The sequence below is a fragment of the Zalophus californianus genome, chromosome 1, assembly GCF_009762305.2.
Source record: "Zalophus californianus isolate mZalCal1 chromosome 1, mZalCal1.pri.v2, whole genome shotgun sequence".
NCBI lineage: Eukaryota > Metazoa > Chordata > Mammalia > Carnivora > Otariidae > Zalophus > Zalophus californianus.
The window spans coordinates 98383724-98408968 of record NC_045595.1 but is presented as its reverse complement, the minus strand read 5'-3'; the positions used below and the strand labels follow the sequence as shown (position 1 = coordinate 98408968).

At 41.2% G+C, this 25245-nt stretch overlaps 1 protein-coding gene across 1 annotated transcript in view; it reads left to right on the top strand.

The window, feature by feature from the left end:
- The first annotated feature begins 341 nt into the window (after nt 1–341).
- PCOLCE2 (procollagen C-endopeptidase enhancer 2) overlaps nt 342–25245 on the top strand; it is a 71269-nt gene continuing 46365 nt past the window's right edge. Inside the window, exons 1-2 of the mRNA XM_027587799.2 lie at nt 342–796; nt 1807–1915. Coding sequence (XP_027443600.2) covers nt 714–796; nt 1807–1915 — 192 coding nt within the window. The 5' untranslated portion in view covers nt 342–713. The remainder of the gene's footprint in view (nt 797–1806; nt 1916–25245) is intronic.

The following is a 25245-nucleotide window of genomic DNA, read 5'->3' as shown; positions in this document are numbered from 1 at the left end:
AAATAGAGAGGGAACCCCAGGTGTCCAGCAACCACCAAGCGCTAACACGTCTTTTTGTTTTGTTTTGTTTTGTTTTAAAGCAACTAAGGAAAAACACTCCCCAAAGCAAGCCAGACTTCTCTGTGAATCGTCTGTGGATCCCGAAGTCAGGTCCGGTTTGGGTACCACTCGGCAGGGGTTCCCCTCCTCTCCTCCCCACAGGGCCCGCGGGCGGGATGTGACAGGGGCTGTGGGTCCCGGAGCGCCAGGGAGGACACGCCCGCCCGCCCCAGGAGGGGAGGTGGCTCTGGCCTCGGAGCCGCCCCCTCCCGCCGCCGGAGAACAAACGGGATATTCAGCAGTGGCCTGTGGCTGCCAGAGTAACTCCTCTGGGGAAATTAAGCGTCAAGTCAGCCAGCACCGTAATCGCCTTTAAAAAGCGCCCCCACCCGCCTGCCGCGCACACCCGGATACCTGGGCTGCCCCGCGGCTGCGTGCGTGCGTGCGTGTGTGTGTGTGTGTGTGTGTGTGTGTGTGTGTGTGTGTGTGTGAGAGAGAGAGAGAGAGAGAGAGAGAGAGAGATAGGGCGGGGAAGCGAGCCGGGGCGTGTGCGGCGTGCGAGCCAGTGTTTCTGCCCGTGTGTGCCGGAGGGTGAGCTTGGGCGGGGTGCGACCCGGTGTGTGTACCGGTGGGCGCGCCGGGGTGGGAGCGAGCCGCGCGCGTCTACACCGGCCATGAGGGGCGCGGGCGCCTGGGCCGCGCTCTGCCTGCTGCTGGCCGCGGCCGCGCAGCTCTCGCGGCAGCAGCCCCCGGAGAGGTAACGCGACCCCCCGCCCGGGCTCCCTCTCTCCCCGCCTCCCTCCCGCTCTCCTGCAGCCTCGCCCGCGGTTTTACTCCAGCCGCGTCGGGGCGCCCGGGGACGCAGCGCGCCACCCCGCGCTCACCCGGGCTCCGGCGTCCGCTGCCCCGGCGCGGGCTGCCCCAGCGCTCGGCCGCGCGCCCCCAGCCCGGCCTGCCCGAGGCCCCCGCCGCTGGCCGCACCACCACGTGGCGGGGGCTGAAGTGGACCGGCGCCTCCTCCCCCACAGTGCTTCTGCGGGCGGAGGGAGGCACGAGGGCCCAAATCTGTGCACTTTGCTTATTAGTTGTTTTCCCCCGCCGGGACGCTTGGCCCAGAGACGGAAAGCCTAGGGGAAAACCCGAGTCGCGCGGCGGGCGGGGAGCCGCTCCCAGAAAGTTAACTCTTCGCCAGCCTCCGCCAGAGCTGCCAGGACCTGGGCTGGGGGACCCGCCCCGTGGCCACCTTTGGCATCTCCTCTTCCACCTCCATCACCAGCAACCTCCCTTTATAAATGGGAGGCCCTGCCCATGGTCAATGACTTTCAGAAAAGGGGAGGAGAAGTAGGCACCTCTCTACATCTAGGAAATGAAAACTTTCTTGTATTAATCAGTTGCTTGTCTGTCTTTAAAACCATGTGCTTCGCCTAGCTCTCAACTTCTCTCACTCACCTCCACTCCCCAGTTAAATTTTCCATTTACCATTTTCCTATAAGCTCTTTCTACTACGTGGAGCATTTGATTGCTTATGGATGGATGGGTAAATAGATGTTGTGTTATTAGGATAGAGATAGATGGCAACTGGACTGAATGTTTTATTGGACTGTAATTATTCTAAGAGCTAGCAAGTATTTCACATCCCTTATATGGTGCAAATATTTATTAATCAATATTAACTTTATCCATATTAAGAAGCTACAACCTTTCTGAAGTTGACATTAGATTGTTAGACCCAGTTTCAAATTAAGTTTCCTTCTTTTATTTTACCAGACCTGTTTTCACATGTGGCGGCATTCTTACTGGAGAGTCTGGATTTATTGGCAGTGAAGGTTTCCCTGGAGTGTACCCTCCAAATAGCAAATGTACTTGGAAAATCACAGTAAGCATTTTTTTAAGGGTATTCTCCTGGGAGTGGGTATTGGAAATAGTGGAAGGCTGCTGCATTTTTCCTCTGGTGTCAGGATTTGGGTAGGGGGCAAGTGCCCGAATAGTGAAATGTTGGATTTACCTCAACTATTTGGGAGATTTTTATTAATAGAACTAGTGGTGTCCTGCATTAGTGATTAGAAAGGGCACAAGATAACAGTTGAAGGAATAAATTCATAAAGCAGATGTGTTTCTGAAAACCCATCCTGATTCAGTTGAGTTTCATGGATTCAAAATTAAGGCTGTTTTCAAAGGCTTGTTGTAATGACTTTTAGAATCCATTTGTTACCTGTGCCTTGCACAAATGTCTCCCAGTGGGGAATAGAATTTCAAAGGTAATGCTCATCACTAACTGCTTTATACCCACTATGGGTAAAAGAGAAAAAAAAAAAAAAATCCCACTTAATGTCCCTGACTTAAAACCACCACTAAAGGCAATCTATGAATAGAGAATAATAATAATTGTGTGGTAGGGAGGGAAAGCCTAAATATCAAACAAAGGCTAATAAAATGCCCATGCTGGTTAGTAATGACATAGATACTGAGTCAAGAAGTCAGATTTCCAGACAGCCATCTTAAAAAAGGAGTTTAGATTTAGAATCAGCTAGATTGAGTCATCTTTCCAGTCAGTATGATAGTGAGTCTTCTTCATTTTTTCATTGTTGGGAAGTTGTTTGGTAATTGAACACATTGGTTTACTGAGAGCTTTATTCAGTCAGATTGTGCTACCCACTGATTGTAATTTTTAAAAGTAGCTACCTTTCACTGAACACTTACTGTGTACTAGACACTGCATCAAGTAGTTAACAAGCATAAACTCACCAAAACCTTGAAATCACTCTGAGAAAGTGACTATTATATCCCCATTTTATAGATGGGGAAGCTGAGGCCTAGAACAATTATGTAAATTGACTTGATCAGACATTTGGTAAGACCAACTTTATGTAAAGTGAAACCTGTTTTGCAGTGAGGCATTCCCATAAACAGGCAAATATGAGGGGTCCCCCTCCTTAATATAAAGCTTGGCTCCTGTATGTTTGATACTTTCCTATAAAATATTGACTATCTGATAAACTGGTACAGATTTCATTGTGCTATTGCAACACATGGGGCCAGGGAGAATAAGTCATAAAAAATAGCTTTGAAATATTGGTATTAGCATAAATGTGAAATAAGGCTTCGAAATAAACATGTAACTTGGTTTTCATATTATAGTTGTGTTTCAATAGTAATTTAATGGCTTTAAGTTATAAATGGTCCAAGGAAGTTAATGACTGAGAGGCGTCATGTACCTTACAAGTAGAAATTCATGGTTGGCTGTATATTTAGGGTATTATGGGAATTGTTGGTGTGGCATCAAACTTTGATGGGTGAAGGGTGTCCAGTGAAAGTTTTCCTTGGTAAAGGAGTGGTATGTGTCAGGAGAGGCCTGACTGACTACCATATTCTTATGTGGGGGGAAGGGAAGTATAATGGATGTTCTATTTGGATGTAATATAAAGGTAAGGCATATGGGCTCAGCAGTCAAACTTCCCTGGATTCAAATTCTCGTTCTATCACTCATAAATTGTGTGACCAGGATTCATCTTTTTTAAACCTCGGGATTGTTGTGAAGATAAAATGAGTTAGTACATGTAAAGCCCTTTGGCTCGGTGTTGGGATTGTAATAAGTACTTAATAAATGTTAGCCATCACCATTATCATTTTCATTATCCTCATTATTGTTGGTATTGACTTCTCAATCCTTCAGACCCTTGGATCGAAATGGCAGATCACTGCTACCCCCTTACCTCACTGGCTAAGCTGGGCTTGGCATCAGCTCAAAACAACTCAGACTTTTATGGAACAATCTACTTTGTCATCTGTATCTAGGAAGAATTACTTCTGTGTTGGGTTCTCCTGTAATCTTGCTGAAGAGATTCTGTGTGAGTCAGAACTAGGTGGGCTTCCGGGAACAGAGACCCAAAACAACAATGGCTGTAACAGAAGTTTGGTTCTCTCTCACATAAGAGAATCTAGAGGTAGGCAATCCAAGATTGGTGTGGCAGCTTCAAGCCATTAGGCACTCTGTATCTTTGTCTCCCCCTGCTTTGCCATACTCAGATGTGTGGTGGAGTTCCAGCCATCATGTTTACATTTCAGCCAACAAAAAGGAAGAAAAGAAGAGTGTATGTCCTCCCTTTAAGGACATTGTGCTTAATTACATGCAACTCACTGCTTACATTTCATTGGCTAGTTCTTAGTTACACGGCCACTTCTTGCTGCAAGAAATCTGAGAAAGGAAGGCTTCGTTTCAGGTGTCCATGTGCTCTGCTAAAATTCAAAAGTCTTCTTTTGAGTAAAAGTTTTCTATCACCTGTGGAAAGAAGGGAAAACAGGCAGACGACAAGCAGTCTCTGTGACATATTTATTTGTGGTTTCCTCAGACTGCCTGAAGTGATGTTCATAAAGTTGAGTAACAAATACCAGCCTTTTTGGAAAAGAAAAAGTATTTTTTCTTTTTTTAGAAAGTATAGGTAATGTAGAAGAAAGGACTACACAATTTGCTTTTCTAGTTAAAAGCTTAATAGTTTTCACTCTTAGCCAGTTGAGTTTATTCTCTTCCAAGGGGCTGTGTCTTTTATGTTTGCATGAGTAGCCACCAAGAACTTCCAGAGAAGCCCAGCAAGTTCTCCTCATTATAATTACTGCCTCTGCTATTCACAAAGGCCATGGGTGCTCTCAAGGTCTTAGTTTGACAACATTTTTATTTCTTTGTATTTCATAGGGAATAGCACTAACGCATTTGTAAAAGTCTTCTTCATTCTTCTTCACGGTCCTTTGGTTTGTCAGAGTAACAGAAGGGAACTCCCCAGCTCCCATAGATCCTTGGGGACATAAAAAGAGGAGAACTGTGGTAGCTGTAAAGCTGGTGGCCCCTTCAACAAATGTGTTTTGAGCGCTGGGTACTATTTGGGTTATAGTAGCAAACTGAAGGCAGCCAAACTCCTTAGCCTCATGCAGCTAGCATTCTAGGTTGGAGAGATAGGCAGTTAATGTTTAAATAAACAAAAAAGGAAATATGAAGTAGTGGTAAAGGCATTATGAAAATAAAATAGATACTACTTCACTTCCATTAGGATGGCTATTATAAAAAAAAGAAAATAAGTGTTGGCAAGATGTGGAGAAATTGGACCCCTTGTGTATTGGTGGTGGGAATGTAAAATGATGCAGCCTGCTGTGGCAAGTATTTCTCAAGAAATTGAACATAAAGCAGAATCAGACCTATACATTCAGAGAACAAATTGATATTTGCCAGAGGGGAGGGAAGTGGGGAGTGGGCAAAATGGGTGAAGGGGAGTGGGAGATACTGGCTTCTAGTTAAGGAATGTGTAAGTCATGGGGATGAAAGTACAGCACAGGGAATATAGTCAATGGTATTGTAATAGTGTTTTGTGGTGACAGATGGTGGCTGCATAGCATGATGTATAGAGTTGTCCAGTCACTATGTTGTACACCTGAAAGTAATGTAACATTGTATGTCAACTATAATTCAATAAAAAAGAAAAAGAAATTGAACATAGAATTACCATATTATCCAGCAATTCCACTTCTGGGTATATACCCCAAAGAAGTGAAAGCAGGGACTCGAGCGGATATTTATACATCCGTGTTCATGGCAGCATTAGTTACAGTAGCCAAATAAACAAAATGTGGTATAGACGTACAAAGGAACATTATTCAGCCTTAGGGACACCTGAGTGTCTCAGTCAGTTGGGAGTCTGCCTTTGGCTCGGGTCATGATCTCAGGGTCCTGGGAGGATCCCCGCATCGTTGGGCTCCCTTCTCAGCGGGGAATCTGCTTCTTCTCCCTTTGGCCTTCCTCTGCTCATTCTCTCTCAAATAAATAAATAAAATCTTTAGAAAAAAAAAAAAGTAAGGGCATTCTGACACATACTCCAGTATGGATGAACCGTGAAGACATTGTGCTGAGTGAAATAAACCATCACAAAAGAACAAATAGTGCATGATTCTATTTATATGAGGCACCTAGAGTAGTCAAATTCATAGAGACAGAAAGTAGAATGATGGTTGCCAGGGGTTGGGGGATGGGGAGGTAGTATTTAACGGGTATAGAGTTTCACTATGGGAAGATGGAGAAGTTCGGAGATGGGTGGTGGTGGTGACTGTTGCACAACGATGTGCAAAGGTCATTGTGGCTGCTCTCTAGAGGATGAGTTGTGGGGAGTTAAGAATGGGAACAGGGAGACCAATTAGGAAGCTAATGTGGCATTGAGGAGAGAGAAGACGGTGGATTGGACAAGGCCGGTAACAAAGGAGATGAAGAAACAAGGAATTTTTTGCCCAAAGCAGTTCTCTCAGCAGTTCTGAGTGCAGTTAGGATGTAGTGGCACCAGCCAAGAGGCTGGATACACCAGGCTTCGGATCCTTGCTTGGTAGCTGCTCCAGATGGGGCTGAGCTCTGGTGTGGCCTCATCCAAGGCCGTCTATTAAAGGCTTTCCCAAAGTGGAGGATCCAGTCCATTTTCCTACTCCTGCAGTTAGTAAACCAAGAATAGAGTTTCTACTGGGTGATTCATATCACTTCTATTAAACATCACAGAGATGCGTGATTCATATCACTTTTATTAAACATCACAGAGATGATTCATATCACTTTTATTAAACATCACAGAGATGCGTCGGGGCTCCTGGGTGGCTCAGTTGGTTAAGCGTCTGCCTTCAGCTCAGGTCACGGTCTCAGGGTCCTGGGATCAAGCCCCGCTTTGGACTCTCTGCCCAGTGGGGAGTCTGCTTCTCCCTCTCCCTCTCCCCCTCCCCTCTTGTACTCCCCCCACTAAATAAACAAATAAAATCTTTTGATAAAAAAAAGAGTTCGCAGAGGTGCCTCAAAATGGGAGTCTCCGAGTGGCCCTAAAATTCGAGTTCCAGTAGTTGGCAAGAAATATTCTGCCTCTCACTCCATACCTGCCTCTTATTCCATTCTTCCAGATTAGAGATGTGTTTCAAGCAAGGTGGCTTTCCTCACCAAATGGTTTTCCTTGAGCTGTATCTTATCAGTAGGAGATCGAGAGTCTAATGTTAGTATTTGTATGCTTTGAAAAAGTTGAGCACTAGTCGTCACAGCCAAACTTCCTAGCTAATTGTAATGGACTTTCTGGTATGGAAATACAGCCTATAGATTGGAAATTTAGATTTGTTCTTAAATTACAGTACTTTAAAATTTTCATAGCTATTGGACAGCTGCACTGTCTCATACACTATCTACATTGGCTACTTAATTGGCTAAATTACAAATTCAGTGTCTCAGTCACATTAGCCATATTTCAAGTGCTCAGTAGCCACATGTAGATAGGGGCTATCGTATTGGACAGTATATAATATGAATATTTCCATCAACACAAAAAGTTCCTTTGGACAGTGCTGTTCCAGAGAACTTTTGAGGTTCATTTTACTCATGTAAAGATATGATGGGGACACCGTGCTCCGTGCTGCTTAGTTGTACTTCTGCTTTGCAAGTGGGGAAGCTGACCCTTGTTCTGTGTGGTGTTGAAATTGTGACTGGAACTGAAGCCTCTTGACTCAGCTTTATCTTTCTGGGTACAACTCTTGGTGACCTCAACCAGTCTTAGGTTTTACTAATTAATTTTGCTATGAAAAAATACTTTGCTGAATATATTCTCAAAAATGTATGGTTAGAGATTAAAACAGAGAATTTGAGGGTGAAGAAATTGTTAAATATTTTGTAATCCGTGATGAGGTTGAAGGTTTCTTAGTTTCCTATGAGAGTTGATTTTCGGAACTGGAATTTAAGGGGCCTCTGCATAAAAAACCTCCTTGACATGGATGGTGGGGGCAGGAGTTAAGTATGGTTGAGAGCTAAGGTATGTATAATCCTTTGGAAAACAGTGGTTGATCTAAGCAGGTTTGGAAGGACAGCAGGACTGGGTTGAGACAAAGGTCACCTGAATTGACTTAAGGATGAGAACCAGTAACTCCAGCTATACCAAGCCCTGCAGCAAGAAATGAACCTCCAAGTATTGACATAACACCCACCACCCAGACCTCTATCACAGTGGTCCTCCTGCTAGGTACATGTGTGTCCAATGGGACAAGGCTCTGCAGGAGACAGTAGATCTCTGAGATCCCTAAGTGGAGGAGGAGAGAGTGGACCATTGTGAACAAGAACAGAGCCAGTGTGATGTAGTTCACTGCTATGTTGCCAAGACAGATTCATGAAGAACCCACCAGGTATGGTTCCAGGAGCTGGAGACACACAGATGAATGTGTAGGACATGTGAACTTGGGGAGCTGCCTGGGAAGATGTGTTCCCCCCAGGCTCTGAGTGGCAGTGAGATAAAGCTCAACAGGCACCTTGCCCTCTTGGCTCCACAGGCATCCCTGACACAAAGATCTCCATTCCATTAATGGTGTCATTATAAATTCATTGCAAACATAGCAAATCACCAACACCTTTTCTGTTCCTTGGTCTTTTCATCCATAACTGGTTCATTTTATAATACCATGGTAGAATTACAGATTCATATTGATGGTTTGACACAATTTTTGAATGGAAAAAATAGGCATTAATAGCAAAATAATACCTTCTGAAAGCAACTATTCAGAGTTTGACTTGGGCTACCTATGTTATGGCCAGTTAAGTGGAACCAGCTGAATCTTTGTTTATAGCAACTATACAAATTAGAAGAAACTGGAAGCCTAGAACTTTCTGGGAAGTCTCCTGGAATAGGTACGTAGGAATTGTTATTTTAAATCAAAATTAAAACTAAACATCACATCTGAATGTGTTGGGCAGTTGCTGTCATTAACAGAAACAGCAGTTGGTATGTAGATAAAGGTGAAGATGATTTGGTGCTTGGATTTAAAGCTGGGCATGATTTACAAAAAGATTTTTTTTTTTTAAAGATTTTATTTATTTATTTGACAGAGACACGGCAAGAGAGGGAATACAAGCAGGGGGAGTGGGAGAGGGAGAAGCAGGCTCCACACTGAGCAGGGAGCCTGATGCAGGACTTGATCCCAGGACCCTGGGATCATGACCTGAGCCGAAGGCAGACGCTTAACGGCTGAGCCACCCAAGTGCCCCTACAAAAATTTTTTAAAATGAGATACTTCATTTATGTTGTCCTGTTGTTACAGATCATTATTGAATTACAAAGTATTTATTATTTATATCTCTTCTTTATTCCTCCCCCCCCCAAATTTAAAGGTATTGAAATTAGGCAATTATTGAAGGTTTCAGTTATTATTTTCAGTAGAAATCTGGCTTGAGAAAAATCAGCAAACATTTGAGGAATTTAAAATTTGGCAGAGGTTCTTTTAACTCTGAACTAAATAATGTGGGAGGGTCAGAAAGTCACAGATCTTTGCCAGAAATGCGAGAACAATTATAGCAATGAGTAGACTCACTCCCATTTAAACTGGAAGTGTGTGGCAAAATTTTCTTTATCTAGCTAATTCATGCAGAAGATAAAACACAAATTATCACATGTTGAAGATCTTTGGGCTCCCAGGTAATGCATGTACGATCATTTTGATAACTATTTTTTTCTATTGAGGTGGAATTAAATATACTAGTTATTATATAGATTGTAGATGTAAAATAATGTGTGGTTTTCAGCATACCTTCAAATATATTGTATCATTTTATTTCATTCCCATCCAATTCCTTGATGTCAGTGGGATACATATCAGGATGCCCATTTTACAAGTAGGGAAACTGAGGTCTAAAGAACTCCTAATATTGTCATTCCTGCAAAGATATGAAAAGACTAGAGAATTTTTTGACCCATTGATACAAAGGCACTGTTACAGGCTTATTGAGCAAATAAAGGACAGTTCACTCAATGCTTATTGAATATCTACTATTAGCTAAGCATTGGGTTGGGCCCGGGGGGTAAAAAGGAAAGGCAGAGTTTCTGTCCTCAAGGAGTTTATAATCGGGTATGGAGTAGTTAGACAAGAAAACCAGTAGCAGTTATGTGTGTAAATGACAGTGATGCTCACTGCAAGTCATAAGTAACTGATCATGTGGAGTGAGTCTTAGTTACATTTTTCATTATTGAAGTTCTTAGATTAAGTAAATGAAAATAATTATTGCCTCATGCAAAGAGTAAAAGATGTTATGACCCATTTTACATCTGTGCTACTCTAAGACTTGAGAAATTGTTAGTGTCCTTTGTTTGACATCCTAGGGCCGTTTTATAGCACCTGCCTTGATATTTCCAAATATGAGAATAAACAATTATATAAGGGCATTCCTGTACCATTGCCTTGGGGGTAATTGTGCCACTAATGTATGTGACAGTCATCATACTGAATCCATCCTCCAAAAGCCTGATTAAGTTTAAATGGCATTCACATTTAAAGAAATGATACATTAAAAATGTGGTGGGGATATATATTTTCCCAAAAACTTTCTTCATGAGAAGAAAGACAGCAGTGGTGGGGCATGGAGTTGTGTGAAAATTGAAACAAATAATGATGTTCTACTAAGATCAGTGCTAGGTATATAATTTGAGAAAACAAATAGTGGATTTAGACAGGAACTCAACGTTTAAGTCACTTAATTATACCTAAGGGTATGGCGAGGGGTTCTAAAATTACTGTAACTATTATTTCCCTGGCATAACCACAGCAGGACAGATAGGGGAATGGAATTTTGGCTTTAAACACATATTTCCTGGCTTTAAACTACATGTAGGATTTAGAATTATATAGAGACTTAAATTCTGATCTTAACTATGAGGGTTTTTTTAAACATACATATACATTTGTTGGACTAGACTTGGTTATTTCAGCTGCCTTGAATAGTAATTTAACCCCATGCTTGACTTAATATTATTTACATCTGATTCCTTAGTCAAGATGGTGATAATTAGCAGAATGTATGCATACCCAAGCTTGAGGACAATATGAGTGGGGTGAGAGCACTATAGCTGTTTTCTATTTGTTTTTTTTAATTGAGTATAATTCAGATACTTTGTGATTCTTAGGGCACTGAAACTGTCCCAGTTAGGTTTCAGTTCATAAGACACTGGAAGAATTAAATAAAACCTGTTCCTTTCTCCCTTAAGTCCTCCAGGGAAGCAGGGAGAATATGAATGCTAAATAAATAAGCAAGTAGGTGACATTTTCCCATTGGGGCCTCAGTCCAGTTTTTCTAAACTTGTTTAGTTTTCTTCTTGTTTTTTAAGGACCTCTGTTGCTTGTTTTTGTTTTGTTTTTCTTTGTTCTTTCACATGAAAATCAAATACATTTTTGATTAAAAACCTAATGTTTTATAAATGCTCTTATTTGTACTGCCTGTATTTTTTGTGCGGGGGTGAAATAGAAGCCTTAGAAAGGGCTTAATGAGGAGGGAAGAAAATGAGAAACCATAAAAACAGTCTTCATGTTTTTCTGAAGAAAATTCTCTTTAATAACACATATTAATGATGAAAAAGTCATTCTTTCCTGAAACATTGCTTTAATAATGGAGCACCAAAATAACACATTTAAAACCTCTGTGTTAAAAAGCAATATAAATGGAGAAGGCATTTAACAGAGGTAAAACACCCAGAAAGTATTTTAAGGAAAATGTTATTAAAAAGACTGATGGAATTACTTTTATTCCTTGCCCACCTCCAGAGTTCAATTTATGATGTGAAATTATGGGCAAATTAGAATCGTTCCATAAATTTGCAGATTCCTTAAAATCTCATCATGTCTTGACAATACAGAGAGAGAGAATTCTCATTTGTTAGTTGCTCTGTGGTGGAGCCCAGAGAAGCATTTAGGGGGCTCCTAATTCTCAAGGTTTCTCTTTTCTTCCCCCCCATTCTTCTGCTTAGGTAGGAAAGTGTTCCTGTGAACAGTTTTGCTGTCCCATGCTTCTGGCACAGTGAAGTTTTTTATGTGTGGATTATGGCTTCTTGATCCTACGAAAATGTAATCACTACCTTCATCTGACATAGTTGCACCTTATAATTTAGCAGCTTTAACAACAGTGGCAACAGCTCTTTTGGGTATACTTGAATGTCTTACTCTAGGAACTTTGGAGAATAGAAGTGTTTTCTTCAGATATATTATTTGTTAGATTGTGACAGTCAATGTGGCAAGTCTTTGGAAAACCGGTATAAACATCTAAAAATAAATGGAACACCCACAGAGGAGTAGGGAGTTGGAATTAAACCAGCACATGCTCTGCCACTAAATATCACCTCTCTTTCATCACCTTACCCCCAAGACACTCCTGAGTACTGCACATAATAAAATAGTGTCTCCCAAAATGTGGAGGGAGGTCAGAGATGGGCTGTTCCGTGGTTGAGGCTGACAAGAAGGGCGCAGGGAAGCCAGTGGGGATATTATTGCTGCTTACTGTTCCTAGAAATGAATTGATAGGAGTCTAATTGCTAGACAGAGACTTTCTAAAAGCCCTAGGCTATGATTGGCCTTCTCTGAAAAATATCATAATTTATTAATTCATTAAAACCATTTTTAAAGTACCTACCAGAGACCAGGTGCTGGGTTGGGCCCGGAGACGGCAATGAAAAGAAAACCGCATCCCTGAATAGGACAGGAGGCGATAAGGAGGCTCTTCCTAGTCAGGGAGATGTCCCTGAGATGAATGACAGTGACACAGGGTGACAAGGTTCATGGTTAAGGGTTGTAAACGTGGTACTACTCAGTGACTAGAAGAATGGTTATTGGAGAGTCATACTGACATACTGTTGAGCCGTTTACTAGGTATGTGATGCAGTTTCCAGAACTTTCCAAAGTTGGTTATTATGGTCAGACCTGCCTTGTAGGGGTTATGTGAGGATCGAAGGAGATAGTAGATGAAAGGTCCTTGGCTTGGTGCTTGATACAAGCATGCACTCATAAACTGTGGTGGTAGTGATTATTTTTTTTAAACCTCTCTTCTAGGGCTGTAATAAGGCATAAAAGGGTGGTGTTTGTGTGGAACTTGTCTACAAGCCAGTGCGTTTTAAGCTGGATGGTAATCCCTTTGGGGCATGGCTAGCTCCCATTGGAAATACCCGCTCCTACTCACTATGTCCTTTCTTCATTTAAAATATGATCTTTCATAAGACTTTGTCCACAGAAGTGCTTCCAAACCTTCCCTGCTTCTGCTCAAGCCATGTCCCCTCAACCAAGTACCTCCCACCCCAGCACCAACCAAGAGTGCCCCTTAACTTTTGAAACTAGGATGTTTAGAAACAGAGAAAGGATTGTAAGTTAAAAATTGAGAATAATTTTCTATCTTTAGAGATAGGGACTTCACTTCACCTCTGGAGCCTCAAATCACCAGAATAGTCCCCGCTAGCCACACAAATAGAGTAGTGAATTTATTCACTTATTCCTAACAGAGACACCTCATGATAGAGTGGTTAAGAGTGTGTAATTGCTGGAGTCAGACTGCCTGTGTTCAAATACCAGCTCCGCTATTGTGGTGTAAGTCCTTAAAGATGACCCCCCAATACCACCCCTCCTGGTATTTATGCCTTTTTCTAGTACCCCCAAATATTGAATCTGGGCTGGCCCTGTGAAACAAAGAGAGTGGGGCAGAAGTAACATGCATGACTTTGGGGCCAGGGCATAAGAAGTCTTAAAGCTTTTTCCTTAGTCTCAAAACATGCGCTCTGAGGGAAGCTAGCTACCATGTAAGGACTGTGAGGAAACCCAAGCCAACCATGTAGGGAGACTTCATGATGGGGGGGTTGGCAGAGAGGGAGAGAGAGAGAGGGAAAGAAAAATGCCCAGACAGGACCCAGTTATTCCTGTCTTCCCAGCTGAGGTGCTAGACATGGGCGTAAAGAAGTTATCTTGGACAACCAGTCCAGTTAGGCCTTCAGATGACTTAAGCCCTAATTGATAACTGATGATAATTATATGAGATAATTCAAGCCAGAAACCACCCAGCTGAGGCCGGTAAACTCACAGAACCGTAAGAAGTAAGAGTACATTGTTTTAAGGCACTGAGTTCTGGGGTGGTTTTTTTAGGCAGCAATAGGTTACCAAAACAATTAGTTACTAGCTGTGTGGCCTTGAGTTTGTTAGTTAACCTCTCTGTACCCCATTTTCCTCATGTGTAAAATGTGGCTAATGATATTCCCTACCTCATAGGGTCACTTTGGGTATTTAGTTATTGAACGTATGATATTAAGGTGACTTCATAGAGAAAGAACCCGGAAAGTAAATATCCTGACCCAACTCCCTTTCCTATTTTCAATTCCCGTTGTGCTTCCCACAAGCAACTGGAGGACAATTGTTGATGCATTCATTCAGATCAACTACCCAGGAAGGAGAGTAAAGTGGAAATGGGAGGAGAATGGATCTGGAGAGGCAAATAGAAGCCACTGGACACAGGGAACCTATATCAGGGTTCTCCAGAGAAACAGAACCAGTAGGAGTTATATATGCATACACATGCAGGCATGTGCACATAGAAACATCTACACGTGTCCTTATAAATACATATGCACAAATCATAGAAATTCACATGTATATATACATACATACTTAAAGAGATTTGTTTCAAGGAATAGGCTTATGCAGTTGTGATGGTTCACCAGTCCAAAATTTGTAGGGAACCTGTCAGGCAGGAGCCGATGCTACAGTCTTGAGGCAGAATTTCTTTTTCCTCGGAGATACCTCAGTTTTGCTCTTAAGGCCATTCAACTGATTAGATGAGGCCCACCCACATTATCAGAGAGTCTCCTTGAAGTGAGCTGATTGTAGATGTTAACACATTTATCACATACCTTCACGGCAATACCTAGATTGGTGTTTGAATAACCACCTCAACCAAGTGGACATGTGAAACTAACCATCACAGAGCCACTGCAGGTTTGGAGCAGGGGAGTGTCAAGGGTCTTCCCGGATGCTGTGTTGAGAACAGAGATTGGGGTGCAGGAGTGACAGTAGTGAGACTAATTAGGAGGCTGTTGCTATAATTTAGATGAGGGAGGATGATGGCTTGAACCAGCATGGGAGCCATGGAGGTGGTGAGGGCTAGTCAGTTTCCAGATATTAAAAATAGAGCCAAGAAGGCTGATGGACAAAGTGTGAGGTGGAAGAAAAAGAGGAACCAAGGATGGCTTCACAGTTACCGGCCTGTGTAAACCAGAAGGATGGAGGTACAATCCATCAGCCGTGACAGGGGGGCCAGCATAAAGCAGATTCAGTGGGGGAGGTCAGATGTTATTTTGACATGTTAAGCGGAGGTGTACATCAGATCTCACAGCAAAGTGCCATTCCAAATACTACGTATCCAGCAGAGAGACCAGGTGGCAGGTAACAGTTTGCTCCCTATTCTTGAATCAGTGCTTTAGGAAGTAACAAAAAGTAGAAACATGATCAGATGGCAGCGGCTGAGCCCCTGTCTTTAAAGCTTGAGGTTCACGAAACTGGGTGCAGACATGACTATGTTTAGACATGGTGGCAGCTGAAGATAAAGGTGCTTTTTGAAATGAAAAATGGTAGATAGTAAAACAGTGTTTCACTTCACTGATAATGCCAGTAGAGGCATTTCTTCTATTTCAAATACACCTGCTCTGGTGTATTAGAGTAGTAAATCTTGTTTCTTGCTAGCCTAAACTATTACTCAGAGCCAGAATGTCACTATTTTACATTGAAAGTAAGGTATTGGAATCTTTTGAGATTGAACCGTTTTACAAAAGGTTTGGTTGCTTGAGACGTTGGCATACTCCCAACACTGGATGTTTTTCTTCACTTTTTAGAAAAGTCAGTCAACTTATTATTGGGCATATTTTCAAGCCACCCCTAAATGTTGGAGCAGAACATGAAAAATACTTTCTAGAGCTAAATGTTATCAAACACAGAATCAGGAATCCATTCGCTGCTATTGCCCAGATTGAAACGGTTAGCTTTCTAGGTCTTGAGTGTGATATGTCCATCAACCTGACATTTTACAGAATGCTGCAGTTTATAATGAGAAATCACCTCATTATTCTGGGTCCTAATTTGATTTGAGTACCCAGAACTATGTGACAAAGCCAGCAAATACTTGCTGCCATTCTTGACATCCTATTATTCTTAGTTAGGCTTTTCTAACTTGTAGTGATAAGAATAAAAAATCAAACTGACTGCCTTGGAGACTAGTACCAAATGTATTGGCATATTTTATGATCATCTCTCTTGTTTATGTGAAAATAGTATTAATTGTAAGATAGTAAATTAATTTTAGGCTTTTTTTTTTAAAGATTTACTTATTTATTTGAGAGAGAGCGAGAGAGCAAGAGGGAGAGCACAGGTGGGGGGAGGGGCAGAGGCAGAGGGAGAAGCCGACTCCCCACCGAGCAGGGAGCCCGACCCCTGGGATCATGACCTGAGCTGAAGGCAGATACTTAACCTACTGAGCCACCCAAGTGCCCCTTAATTTTAGGCTTTTAGAAACAGACCTTAAATTGGCAAACTATGTATATTCCCAATATCCATTCAATGGTCCATGGAGGGCAAAAGTTGGAGAAACACTCTTCTAAACAATGCTTTCCTTAAGAGCAGATGCCACAGTTATCTTTGTCCTCTCCTTAGAACCCAGCACATGACCTGACACATAGTAGGTACTTGATAAATATTTGATTAATTTATTGAAAAAAATTGGATCGCCTTTCTGGGAAAAAAAGAATTATCATTGTTCCCTTGTGGTCCTGGCCCCACTTTCAAGGAACTTAGATGCATTTGTCAAGAGTTTACAAGCCATTGCTTTCTGAGTTTTACCAGTGACAAGTTTTCATACCAGTGACAAGTTTTCATCAACGTTCTAATTCAGTTTTCTCACCTACGTCAGGTATTTTTCTGAGCAGAGACCAAGAACCACAAGTCACAACCCTCCATGACAATGCAGCTTTAGGTCCTTTGGGAAACTATCAAATTACCCACTGATATTTTCTGCATTTATTTGTATATGGAGTGGCTGTTATTTCTAATTAAGGATATAGTTGATATTAACAAGATGGGATAAATTGGATGTGGCATGTAAAAACTTGCAGGATTTTTATGATAGGTCACAGGGTGATGGAGGATGACTGGATTTCTTAGTAATTTGTTATGCAGATTCATATCAATTTCAGACTTTTCCCAAATAGCAAGTTTCAAGTTTGCATGATGATGTGGATGGCACTTAGCTGGTAGCTTTGTTGAGATTGACAATACTTGTAATTTTAGCCAGCATTTACTGAGCCTTAAATAAGTGGCAAGCACTGTTCTAAATGTAGTAAATTGATAGATACGTGTTTACACCACCTGCGCGGCACTCTGTGTTTCTGCTTGTTTTAGTTTGGGTTTTTTTTTTTTTTTTAGGTGTACTTTACATATAATGCACGAACCTTAAATTTGCAATTCAATGTATTTGACAAATTCAAACACCTGTCTAACTGACACCTGTATCAAAATAAACATTTTCAGCACCCAGAACCTTCCCTCTTACTCCTTTCCAGCCAATTTCCCATCCCTCCAAAAGGCAAGTAGCATCGATTAGTTTTTCCTATTCTGGAACTTCATAAAAATGGAATAAGATGGAATGTACTCTTTTTTTCTTCATAGTTTGCTCAGTATAATGTTTTTTGATTTATCCATATTGTTGTGTTAGTAGTTTGTTCCTTTTATTGCTAATGACTTTATTATATGAATACACCACAATTTGTTTATCCATTCTCCTGTTGATGGACATTTGTGCTTTTTTCAGATTTGGGCTACTATGAATAAAGCTGCTATGAACCTTCTTGTGCGAGGCTTTTTATGCATATATGTTTTCTTTTCTTCTGGATGCATACCTGGGAGTGGAATTGCTGAGTCATGGGATAGGTATATGTTTACCTTTATAAGAAACTGCCAGATCAGTTTCCAAAGTGATGACCATTTTACTCTCCCACCAGCAACGGTAGAAAGTTGGGTTTGTTTACATTCTGGCATTTGGTATCATCAGTCTTTCCCAATTTTAGCTATTCTAGCGGGTTAATGTCTTATGGTGATTCTAGTTTGCATTTCCCTAGTGGCTACTGGGATTGACCACTTGCTTTGTACATATTGGTCTGTCTTTGTGACGTGTCTGTTCAAGTCTTTTGCCCATGTTTTTTATTGGATTATTTGTCTTTTATCATTAAACTGTAGGAGTTGTTTATTCCGAGTATAAGTTCCTTGTCAGATAAATGTATTGCAAATATTTTCTTCCCATATGTGGTTTATCTACTTATTTTGTTAACAGTATCTTTCGATGAACAGAAATTTAAAAAATTTGTGAAGTCCAATTGATCAGTTTTTACTCTTGCAATTAGTGCTTTCTTGCTGTCCAGGATTATAAAGTATTCTATATTTTCTTCTAGAAGTTTCATAGGTGTAGCATTTACATTTATGTCTGTGATCCATCTCAAATGAGTTAGTGTATGGTGTGAGGTGGGAGTCAAGATTCATATTTTTCTGTGTGGATGTCCAGGTTTGGCAACATCCTTTGTTGAAAAGACTGTCCTTTTACCCATTGAAGGGCTTTGCCACCTTTGCCAAAAATTGATTGACCGTATCAGTGTGGCTCTATTTCTGGACTGTCTATTCTACACCATTGATCTATTTGCCTTTCTTGACTGTTTTGCCATTGCTCACAGAAGTCTTTTGAACATCATATTATGGTGATAACAACCCAATTAAGTGAACCACATTTTTAAAAAAGAGAAGAATGAGCCTTAGATTAAGCAATCTCAACATATCCACATTTTCATTCTTCCTTCCCAGTCACACAGATTATTCTAAGCTGTCCATACTTCAGTTTCATTTTGCTAATATTATTGTTGACCCTTGAACGATGCAAGTTTGAGTTGCATGGGTCCATTTATAAGTGGATTTTTTTGGATAAATACAGTACAGTACTGGAAATGTATTTTCCTTATGATTTTCTTAGCACTTTCGTTTCTCTAGCTTTATTGTAAGAGAATGGTAAATAATACATGTAACATGCAAAATATGTGTTAATCGACTTTTTATGTTTTTGGTAAGGCTTTCATTCAGTATTAGGGCCATTAGTAGTTAAGTTTCAGGGAGTTAAAAGTTATTTGTGGATTTTCAACTGCGCGGGGAGTTGGCATCTCCACCCCCCACATTGAACTCTATATCATGAGTTAACATGCTAATTACATAATATCTTTTTTGTAGTTATTTCTAAAACTTTCCTGTATGTTTTAACTGGTGCTCTTTCATACTGTCCTCTGCAAAGTAGCGAGGGGCCTCCCATCCTTAACCAGGTATTGTTTCTTTTTATACTTTGTAGAACTGTTGCTGTGAAGAAATTCAAGTGGTAAGCCCATGTTCCTAACCAATGGATTCTTTAAGAGGGGCAGTTGTCAGCTCACTGTTATTTTGTGTAGAGTAACTTCATCAAACAAGCTTGTTAGAGCTAGGGCCTTGCCTCTCCCTTTTGGCTTAAAATGGATATATGAAACCAGATTTTGCAGTGTGACTCAGATGCTTATTTTTATTTCGAGTTAAGTTTTGATGCTTTTCATTGTACTTTAAAAGTGTTTTAGGATTGATGATTTAAAAAACAGCCAAAAGGTTTGAACAGACATTTCACCAAAGAAGATATACGAGTGGCCAATAAGCACATGAAGAGATGTTCAGTCATTAGGGAAATGCAACCCAAAGCACAATGAGATACTGCTTCACCTCCACTAGGATGACCGTAAAACAACAACAGCAACAATAACATAGTAACAAGGGTTGTTGAGGATGTGGGGAAATTATAACTCTTGTACACTAATGGTAGGAGTGTAAACTAGTGTAGCCAGTTAGGAAAACAGACTCTTTTAAAGTTAAACATTTACCATATGACCAGCAGTTGCAGTCTTAGGTGCAAAAAGAATGAAGACATGCATCCACGTAAAAGTCTGCACAAAGGTGTTCACAAAAGCATCATTAATAATAGCCAGAAAGTAGATACTTCTCAAATATCCATCAACTGATAAATGGATAAATAATAGTGGTATATCCATATAATGAAACACTAATTATCCATACAAAGGAATGAAGCACTAATTAGCACTACAATTTGGATGAACTTGGAAGACCCTATGCTAAACGAAAGAAGCCAGATGCAAAAGACCACAGATGAAATGATTCCATTTGTAGAAATGTCCAGAAAAAGGAATCTGTACAGACAGAAAGTCTGATTTGTGGTTGTCTGAGGCTGGGGGTGGGAATGAGGACTGACTGTGAATGGACCTGAGGGATCTTTTTGAAGTGATGGAAGTGTTTGAAAATTGGATTGTGATGATGCTTGCCCAACTCTAAAAATTTACTAAAAATCATCAAAATGTATGTTTAAAATTAGTGTGTTGTATGGTCTGTAAATGTTACCATGATGAAGGGTTTTTGTTAAGATATTTATTTATTTATTTGTTTATTTATTTATTTATTTATAGGGAGCAGGAGTAGGGGGAGGGGCAGAGGGAGAGAGAGAATCTCAAGCAGACTCCACGCTGAGTGCCGAGCCCTATGTGGGGCTTGATTCCATGGCCCCGAGATCATGACCTGAGCTGAAATTAAGAGTCAGATACTTAACCAACTGAGCCACCCAGGCGCCCTGAAAGGTGGTTTTTTTTGTTTTGTTTTTAAGTGTTTTAGGATTGAAAAATTCTGTTCTGAATGGGGTCTGGGATTTTAAGGAAACACCAAGACCCTACCTGAGACATGTGGCCAAGTGGATGAGAACAGCAGAACGGCTGTGTTAGCATCATAGGACTCTCAGTTTTAAGAATCATCTCCTTGAATTGAAAAACCACAAGATAATGGCCCCCCTTCAACATGAGCCATCATTCCAGGCAGCTGAGGGCTTTGAGGAAAGGGGGCTTGGTGAAACTTGGATTTTCTTATTTTATGAGCAACCCCAAGATTTGCAGTTGAAGAAACGAGGACAGACAGGACCTTCACGGACCACGGAGGAAATGCCAGGCACATTTGAACATAATTACCTCTACCTCGCCGAAACTTTTCAAGCCATCTGTGCCAGTTACATGCATTCTGGACTAGTGAGTTCATTCTGAGCCTCTCCGATTTACTCCTTCCTACCCACTAGTACCTTCTTTTTTTATGATTTGTCCTAAATGTGTTGTTGTCACAGAACATTTAATTTAAATGTCACACCATCCGAGCAAAATGACTCACTGTCTTTTCTCTTGCTGACTAAACTCTCCTCTGGGAACCAGAGGTTTTTCTTAAATAGGATGTTAGTTTATCCACTTTTGTTTTTTCATTTCATTTACTTTTTTTTTTAAATGCTTTTCTTGGGGTGGTCTGAGTGGAGGAGAATTTGTAAACAAAGTTCACTAGGTTGTTGGTAGGTTTGAGACTGGTGAGGTGGAAATAAGGAAGGTGCCCCCTTTGTTTATGCTCCTAACCACCATCTGCAGCTGGGCCCTTTGGGTTGTGGCTTCTGGCATCTCTGAGCCCTTCACACATCCTATTTCTCTCTTGTGGCTCCACATTTGTGAGACATCTGGCTACGGTAAGAGTCTTCTGTGGCCTCAGACTGTTTTCTCTTGTAAAAGTTTTTCCGCGTCCTCTTTGCTGACAGACCTACACCTTTTAAACTCTTCCTTCCTCAAACCATCATTCTAACTGCCTTTTGATACTGAAATACATACCTCTAATATCTTAAACTTGACCTATTCAAAACCAAACTTATTACACCCTATGTCCTTTCACAGTACCTTTCTCTAAAATAAAACAACATGAAACCTCTCTCCTCACTGCCTCCCTAGTGTGGGTGGTGCCTGTGGGGCTTGAAACCTTGAGGTCGGTGTCGATGAGGCTTCTCTTACCGGCTACCACTCGTCCCATCTCCAGCACTGAAGTGAACCCAACTTCCCCTTGCAAATGCCAACTGTGAAATTAAAACAGTAAGGTCTCATTTTTTTAACCTACCTGATTAATCACTATTGACAGCGTCCATGCAGTTGAGGGTGTGAAAAATGGCAATGTGAATTAATTCAGCTTTTCTTGGGAGTACGCTGTTATAATCTAAAATGCCTATATTCCTTGACTTAGCAAATCCATTTCTAGGAATTCGTTCCACAGAAATATTCCCTTAAACAGAGGATGGTTTATATAATTGTGTTCATAGCAGCATTATTTATATTAATGAAAAGTTAGAAACATACAAAATGTAGAAAAAGATGTGATTGTTCCTATAAATTATGGTACAGGTGTACATTAGAATAGCATAAAGTCATTAAAAATGGTAATATAGGTGTCTTGCAGTTCTTTTGTATCCTCTGGCATCTGACATAATTGTTGGTGTTTACAGATGCTTAATAGAATCTGGCTTTTATTTTTTAAATATGCTCATATATAATTTTATAATGTTATACCTTATATACTCTTGTAAATAACCTAAGAATATAGTCTTACATCATTTTTTTAAACATTTTATTAATTTATTTGACAGCAGGAGAGAGAGCGAGGGAAAGCACAGGCAGAGGGAGCGACAGGGAGTGGGAGAGGGAGAAGCAGGCTCCCCGCGGAGCAGGGAGCCCCATGTGGGACTCCATCCCAGGACCCCGGGACCATGACCTGAGCTGAGGGCTGATGCCTAACCGACTGAGCCACCCAGGTGTCCCATGGTATATCATTCTTAATACTTCTTAATAAAAATCACTTTAGTGACTTCTGGTTAAGCATGGTGGGTTAAACACACGTGTTTCTTTTTTTTTTTTTTAAAGATTTTATTTATTTATTTGACAGACACAGCAAGAGAGGGAACCACAAGCAGGGGGAGTGGGAGAGGGAGAAGCAGGCTTCCCGCGGAGCAGGGAGCCCGATGTGGGGCTCTATCCCAGGACCATGCCCCTAGCCGAAGGCAGACACTTAACGACTGAGCCACCCAGGTGCCCCACATGTGTTTATTTCTGCCCTTTCTCAGAATCCCACAAAAATTACAGTAAGGAAATGAAAAAGTTTAAACCCACAAAGACAAAGGGAACTGAAATGGAATGAACAGTAGATGAGCGATACCAACAAAATTTCAGAAGGTAAGAAAGCAGATGGTCAGTGGTAACTGAGTTAGCAAAGGAGAGAGAATGAAAAGCAGTGTGTCTGCCGGGGGGAGGGGCTGTACCAATGAGAAGCAGGCTCATTCTTGCCCCAGAATCCCTGCAAGGCTCAGAAATTGGAGGCACCAGATTTCCTGGAAGGCAGCAGAGCAGGTGGGGTTGGAGTTATGATTAGAAACCTTTTAAGAGCAATTAGCCTTCCAGGTTCCCTCCTCCACTCCAGGCAGCAAGGGGGCTGTCTCCCTTCCCATCATGGCTGGGCTTGTTCTCAGGGAACCAGAGGGGCTACGGACTGGGGAACTGTAAATCCAGCAGATGGGGCTGCGCCGAGGTGCGGCACTGAAAACAGGTAATGAAATTGAGTCTACATCCTGAACGGTGAGGCCTTCCCAACCTCCTCTCTTTCTGCTCCTCCCAAGAAAACTGCAGCAAGGTTTTAACCTTCGGGCAAGGTATTGAAGGATTTTAGAGAAAACCAACAGCCCTAGAGATAGGACCTCCAAATAATGGCAATTGGGAGACCAGGGAAAAAGCCGGCCTGTCCCCAGTCACATTACAGTGGCAAGCCCTGTCATAGAGCTTTCAGTCAACCTCACCTCAGCTCTGAATATGAATAGTCAAGGGTTACTGGACATTTGAGGAAAGCCTCTTACATGAAGAGGTGGAGCAAACAGGAAAAAAAAACCAAAAAAAAAAACGAAGGAAACAGAGACAATAGAGAGCGCAGAAGAAAATTCCAAAATATTACTATCCTTAGAGAGCTCAGAAGAGGTATAGGGCATGTAAAATAAAAGAGAATGCCAAAAAACAAACACATTATCAACTATTAATAGCCAAACTAGGGAGAGACCACAAATGTCCATTAGCTGATGAATAGATAAAGAAGATGTGGTGTATTACTCAGGGTATTACTAAAGAAGATGTGAGTATTACTCAGCCATAAAAAGAATGGAATCCTGCCATTTGCAACCATGTGGATGGAGCTAGAGTGTATTATTCTAAGGGAAATAAGTCAGTCAGAGAAAAGACAAATATGGTTTCACTCATGTGGAATTTAAGAAACAAAACAGATGAACATTTCGGAGGGGAAAAAAGGGGGGGAAACATCATGGGAGACTCTTAACTATGAAGAACAAACTGAGGGTGATGGAGGAAGGTGGGTGGGGGATGGGCTAGATGGGGGATGGGTATTAAAGAGAGCACTTGTTAGGAAGAGCACTGCGTGTTGTAGGTGATGAATCACTTAATTCTCCGGAAACCAATATTGCACTGTATGTTAACCAACTAGAATTAAATTAAAATTTGAAGGAATAAAAAAGGAAACAAGATAAGAAAAACACCATTAGAAATTAGTAACTTGATAGTGGGAATGAAAAAAATTGATAAAAGTACTGTAAATAAACTTGAAGAAGACACCTCAGAAAGTAGAACAAAAGAAGACATGAACTATTATAGAGGAAAGATAAGAAAATTAGAGGGGGAGCACCTGGGTGGCTCAGTCAGTTAAGTGTCTGGCTTTTGATTTCAGCTCAGATCATGATCTCAGGGTCTAGAGATCAGCCCCACGTGGGGCTCCGGAGTCTGCTTGTCCCTCTCCCTCCCCCTCTGTCCCTCCCCCTGCTTGTGTGCATGTGCACGCAAGTGCTCTTCCTCTCAAGATCTCTCTCAAATAAATAAATGAAATCTTAAAAAAAGAAAATTCGAGGATCTATTCAGGAAGCCCCGATCTGACTAATGAGAGTTCTAGGGAAAGAGAACAGAGAATATGAAGGGGAGGGAATAATCAAAGAGATAATACTCAGCACAGTGAATGGAAAAAGATAAACACCAAGGCACATTTTTGTTCAACTTAGATGAGAAAGTCCTACAAGCTTCTAGAGGAGGGGAAAATCACAGAGAAAGGGGAAAGAATAACATCAGCTTATTGGAAGCTAGAAGGCTAAAAATTCTGATGAAAATTACTTTAAAGCTACAATTCTATTTATTTTTTTAAAGATTTTATTTATTTGATAGAGACACAGTGAGACTATACCCGACCAAACTGGTGGACAAATGTGAGTACAGACTAAAGGTGTTTTTAGAAATATAAGATCTTAAACTTTTTCTCCCTAGCCACCCTTTGTATGAAAACTGTAAGAGGATGAGCTCCAGCAAAATGAGAGAATAAAGCAAGCAAGAAAAAAGACATAGGAGCCCTATGGGGATTTCCTGAGTTGAATGA